The following is a 5,732-nucleotide window of genomic DNA, read 5'->3' on the forward strand; positions in this document are numbered from 1 at the left end:
TGGTTGACCAATCGAATAAGGATGTTGCATGCTCAAACAAGTACTGCAGAGATAATACGGTCGTGCATTTTAATTTAAAGGAACATCATCAAGGAGGCTATGGTGCTAAAGCTGCAACTTTAGCCGGCAACGACCACCAGATTAGTGGACACGCAAGTGGGACAAGTTTTCAACCTGGACAAGCATGACTCTCCCTTGCAAAAAAGAAAGAAAAAGCATGTCTCTGCAGGAGATTGGATTGGATAGGGCCCACCAGAGGAGACGTACGACCAATCAAATTGATAAATACTAGGACTAGGAAAAAAATGTCAAGATATAAAAGGCAAGTTTTGCAAACCAAGGAGAAAGTTGTGTTCGGTCAATTTATTAGGCATGTTTGAGTCAGCTAGCTATACTAGTATCAAACACAATATGGCCGAATGCAAGGGCACCCTCTCACTATGTTCACATTGGCAGAGGCGCATTATGCGGTGCAGCGAATGGCGAGAGAGGTACATTGTGTGTGCAGTGAACATGTGTCTTTGTGTGTGTGTGTGTGTGTGTGAGAGAGAAAGAGAGAGAGAGAGAGAGAGAGAGAGAGAGAGAGAGAGAATTCACGTGTTTTGTCCTTCCTGATTGGCTAGCCCCTCAGTGTTCTCCCCACGCACGTAACCTCGTCTCTTTCCGCACGCCAACAGCCGATCTCAACGTCGGCAGATCTGGTGAGCGTCAGGAGGAGAAGAACAAGCCTGCGAGGCGACGATCGTGGGGGAATCAACCAGATCCGCCGCGTGCCCGTCTGGAGGAAGGGAACACGGTGACGAGGGCTGGTTCGTTGCGCACCTCCGCCACCGAGCCTTGCATCACCGGCCACCATCCCCTCCTCTCACACGCCGCCACTATCAAGGTATATCGGTGCGCCCCTCCTCACCGTCAAGCCGCAGGTCAGGTTCTTCCGTAGAAACCCCCTCCCCGCGCTCGCTCTTTCCAGCCCACGCCGCCTCTCCAACTCCTTCCTCCTTCCTCGCCGCCGCTCCCTCTCTTCACCTGCAACTCTGGCTTCTCACCATAGTCGCTGCCCCCTCCCCCCTCCTGTGTCGATCTTGGTCGTACCCATCGCCGGGAAGAGCGAGGGGTCGCCCCTGCAACTGCTCAACCCGGAGAAGCTCGCCGTCGTAATCACCAGACCGTCTTCCTTGTATCGTCCAGGCTATTCTTGTATAGCCGGAAATTGCTCTGACCCAACGATCCCCTCCCCCTTGCTATTTTTTGAAATCTTATTGGATGATGGTGTTCATATTAAGAGAGGAGCCACACCATATGTGCTCAATCAATCAAAAGAAATATTCATCCTTTCCATAAATCAGTTTCAGATGCGTAGGTGGTGTTTAGGCCAAGGTTTTCATGTGATCCATTCACTCTGCTTTAACTTGAAGAACTCATTGTTTTATCAGGCGACGCGTGGTAATCCTTCACTTGAGATCCGTGCTTTGGAATGCAAAATATTGAAATGTCTGAAGAGTCAGGTTCAGATAAACCTACCCAAGCCTGCTTATTTTTCATATATTGGTAACTGATCTTCCCAAGTTCTTACTCTATGTGTTCCAAAATTTTCTTTGAAGGTGCCACAAGTAAGTACAACGATGATGGCCAGATAGATGATTCGCTGAAATCAATTCAGAAAATACGGGATGAAATTGTATGTTATATGTATTTTCTCTTATTTCAGGAAAAAATTATGCTTGCTTTCTATAATTTCTTCTAGTTGAGAATCTGATGTGAACTCTCCTATTCTCTCTTCATTTCAGCTTCGCAAGGAAAGCATACTTCAAGAACGAAGTGCTCAGTGTGATATGGACATCCAGACACTCTTGAGTGGTATTCTACCCATGTCACATTTTAAACATGGTTACATTTACAATCACACTGTAGAATTGTTACAATTTTGCGGTCAACACTGTCGGCAAGTTTTCCTCTGAGCCATATGTTTTCAAAAGTTCTGCGCTAAACTGTGTTGTATCACACTTTTCATTGTGGACAAATCGTCCACCGCACTTTGTGATGTACAAATTGTCCGTCGAAACTGTGGCCAATTTTGGCAAGATGTTTTTTTTGGATTTTTTTAATGTTTTGGCAAGAAGTTGCTTCTATATTAGTTCCACATTTCTTGTACTCATCATGTTTTAAAACTTATGCAGAAGGAAAGATGACACCTAAAGCTGTATCAATAATAAGCAAATACAAGGAAACTTGCTCAAATATGACAGAAGTTACCAATTCATCTTGCTTTGGAGATGGTGGCCAATCGATCACTAATAAGAAGAAATTGAGGGAGGCACTCCTCCGACAATGCAAGGTAAGAAACCTCAAGCTGAATCTATGTATTACAATTTTAAATGCCACTGGTACCCTAACACTTGTCTATGCAGGAGCTTGATCTGATCTGTCGTGGGGCCCATTGGATACTCCCAAGATACACAGTATTACCTTCAGTTTCAGATGGTATGTACAAATGTTTACTTTTATCTCCTAGATATTCTAGATAGGCAAGTATTAGGTCCTTGGACCATGTAGGCATAACAATTAGGAATATCATATGAATGTATCCTATGCCACGTACTTCCTGATTCTCATTTATCGAATTCAATCCCTATAGGTCCTGGTTCGTTTTGTGAATTGAGATGATAACATACATAGTGTGCTACGCTAACCATGCTTAGACGAAAAGAGTTTTCAAGGTGTCAGATCAATAGGCAGGGTTTGCTCTCTTGATGTCAAAGTAGCAATCCAAATAAGCCGCTTGCTTATTTTTCATATGTTATGCTCTGTTCAAGTGTTAGGTTTGTTTAACATTCGATCAGTGGTTATCTTAGATCAGACTGATTAGGTCCCCACTTAGCAATAACCAGAATTGATGTTTGATTGACTATCATCTTTGTATGTATGTGTGTGTGTGTGTGTGTGTGTGTGTGTGTGTGTGTGTTTCGACTTTTGAGCACTTCTTCAACGGTCCTTTTCCTATCTTTTCAGGAATGTACCATGCCAGTGTACGTCTGAGATGCCTAGATTTTGATATGAGCCTCACTGGTGGTCTTCGTCCTACCCCATACGAGGCGAAGTGCTCGGCGGCTGCCAATATGATACTGGAGCTTCACAAGAAGGCGGAAGAGCAAGAAGAGTAGGGTACCTGATGCAAAATCACCTTGTTAAACTCCTGAATCCGGGAAACCGCGGGTGGCTGAACCAGTTGCTTAGTCATTACAACTTTGAATACGACTTCTTGAGAAACCTAATTGTGTTGGTACCTTGTTGTTAGCTATTTTACCCTCCGGAGGTTGACTCCTTGTGTTGCTGTTGGTATTATAGCCTGTTTATTAAGGTCGTGATAAACCTCAGGCTGGTATTTCAGAACTCTATGGTGCTTCAGTTACGCTGACTATTTTATTATGGGACCCACACCGACGTGTACCGCGGGGCCATCGAGGCCCGCGCGTGCTCGACATCGGCAACAACTTTATGGCAAGCGATGGCGCGTTTGACGAGGCCGTCACAGCCATCCGCAACGCCTCCCATGTGTGGAGGTGATCGGTGAGCTGGGATGGTACTTCGTCGAGACGGCCTTCGCACTCACGGCGCGCGTCATCGGGAAGCGCATGGGCGACGAGATGCAGGAGTACTGGATTGACGATGGAGTCTATGGCTCCCTGAACTGTGTCCTCATGGACGACTACCTGCCCCGCCTGAGGCCGCGCGCCACCCCATGCGCTGACGAGGAGACGTACACATCGACTGTGTTTAGGCCAACGTGCGACTCACACGACACAGTGGTAACGGGGTACCGGCTGCCGGAGATGAGCGTGGGGACTGGCTCGTGTTCGGTGACATGGGCACCTACTCCATCGGCTCCGGCTCCGATTCCCATTTCAACAGCTTCTCCATGTCCAGACATTACGACATTCTTGGCCTACTGAGTAAATTGCATAAAACCACCACTTTGAGGGCTAGTTTTGCGAAAAATACTAGGATACAATTTCTCTGCAGAAAGCACCACATCTTGCGTAATTCTTTTGCAAAAACCACTGATCGGCGGATCGAGCCGCGTTAAGTGAGTTTATGGCAGTTGGGGCCCATTTCTTGCCTACGTGGCATAACATTTCGTGCCAAATCAGTGTTATTCCAAATTTACAAACGAGTCCTTAGATTTTACACAGACACCCCTAAATAAAAAACATAAACGCAATCCCCTCCCCAGGTGCATCAACCCCGACGCCGCCCCTCCCCCCTCCTGCGCCTTCTCGCGCTCGCCGGCGAGCGACGACGACCATGCCTCACCGCCATCTCCTCCACAGGCGCATCAACCCCGACGCCGGCCCTCCATCCCGCCTCCCTGCTTCCTCGCGCTCGGCCGCGAGTGCCTCACCACCGGAGCTTCAGCGAGCCAACGACGATGACCACCAGGACCCCGACGCCACCAGATCCGGCCGTCCTCCGCCGCCCTTGCTCGTTCCTGGCCGGATCCCGCTGGTAGAGCCCCGTCCCTGCTGCCTCCTCTACATTGGCCACCGCCTGTGGCCTCCTCTGCCTCGTCCTGTTCTGGATCGAGGAGAGCGACGACCCGATCCATCGTCCTGTTCTGGGGCCGCGCCCATGGAGGCTTGGGGCGGCAGATGAACCTCGCCGGCGTCGAGGTCGAACTGCTCCTCGGCCAGCAGGCGGAGAGGGGAGGGCCACGGGAGGCGTCCTCTGCCTCGGTGCAGGAACGGCGACGGCGGCCTCTGCCTCGTCTGGGGTCGGGATGGGGGCTGCCAAGGTTGGAACGAGTGGTGGCCGTGGTCGGGAGGGGCGACGGCAGTCGGGGTCGGGATGGGCGCCGCCGAGGTTGGAATGGGTGGTGGCCGGGGTCGGGAGGGGCGACGGTGGTCGCGGTCGGGATGGGCCTGCGACAAAGTTTTTGGCAAGGAGAGAATTTTGGGGGGCTTTTTTGCATGAAACCTAAACTGTTATGCCACGTAGGCGAAAAATGGGCCCCAACTGTCATAAACTCACTTAACGCAGCCCGATCCGCCGATCAGTGGTTTTCGCAAAAAGAATTACGCAAGACGTGGTGCTTTCTGCAGAGAAACTGTATCCTAGTGTTTTTCGCAAAACTAGCCCTCAAAGTGGTGGTTTTATACAATTTACTCTGGCCTACTCGAGCTAGCTAGTAGTAGGTCAGAAGCAATTAAAATATGGACATGTACCACACGTTGTTAACTTCTTTCATGTAGTTGTACTTATATTTACATATAAAAAGAGTTGCTTGTAGTTAAGCTCGTGTCCGCTCCAAATGTAAGGACTCGCATTCGTTTGACAGCCGATGGATTACAAATAATATATAATTGTGGATAAAGGAGGAAATGGCATGATCTGAATGAAACAAACTAAGACCTAAAGACACTGATCAAGCTTAGCATCATACACAAATCCATATAGCTTTGAGTTATTAAGGTGAAAACAGCACAATCTGAAAAAACCAACTAATTGTTCACAAACCCAACCAAGAGTCAACAATTACAGTACATTTCTCTTCCCCTCACATTTTTTGGACGCAAGCCCATGAAAAGCACCACCAAGCTCATTGTGAATAATGCACAGATCCATCCTCTCACGACTTGGCAAATTGGCAAGTGCACATAATATAAAACTTCAAGAGCATGTACATGTAAAATGGGCTCACTGGAGCCCATCCTACAACCACCACCACCCCCCCCCCC

The 5,732-nt window shown here is 48.5% G+C and overlaps 1 protein-coding gene across 2 annotated transcripts; it reads left to right on the forward strand.

Annotated features, from left to right (window-relative positions):
* The first annotated feature begins 646 nt into the window (after nt 1-646).
* LOC123156889 (uncharacterized) lies at nt 647-3,370 on the forward strand. Of its 2 annotated transcripts, none has more exons than XM_044575085.1 (7): nt 647-886; nt 1,434-1,505; nt 1,602-1,678; nt 1,788-1,857; nt 2,178-2,335; nt 2,409-2,481; nt 3,010-3,370. In XM_044575085.1, exons 2-7 carry the CDS (start codon nt 1,475-1,477, stop codon nt 3,159-3,161), a joined length of 561 nt encoding a protein of 186 aa, XP_044431020.1. In that variant the 5' UTR covers nt 647-886; nt 1,434-1,474; the 3' UTR covers nt 3,162-3,370. The 2 variants fall into 2 exon arrangements, with proteins under 2 accessions (XP_044431020.1, XP_044431021.1); XM_044575086.1 differs by having other exon boundaries at nt 701-923.
* Nucleotides 3,371-5,732: the final 2,362 nt, after the last annotated feature.

This window comes from Triticum aestivum, chromosome 7B, assembly GCF_018294505.1.
Source record: "Triticum aestivum cultivar Chinese Spring chromosome 7B, IWGSC CS RefSeq v2.1, whole genome shotgun sequence".
NCBI classification, from domain to species: Eukaryota; Viridiplantae; Streptophyta; class Magnoliopsida; order Poales; family Poaceae; genus Triticum; species Triticum aestivum.

Bases quoted from the DNA above. Each gene is read 5' to 3' on its own strand.
- LOC123156889 (XM_044575085.1), top strand. From the start codon at position 1,475: ATGCAAAATATTGAAATGTCTGAAGAGTCAG. The intron at 1,506-1,601 runs GTTCAGATAAAC...TTTTCTTTGAAG, and splicing joins TGAAATGTCTGAAGAGTCAG to GTGCCACAAGTAAGTACAAC. The intron at 2,336-2,408 runs GTAAGAAACCTC...TTGTCTATGCAG, and splicing joins CACTCCTCCGACAATGCAAG to GAGCTTGATCTGATCTGTCG.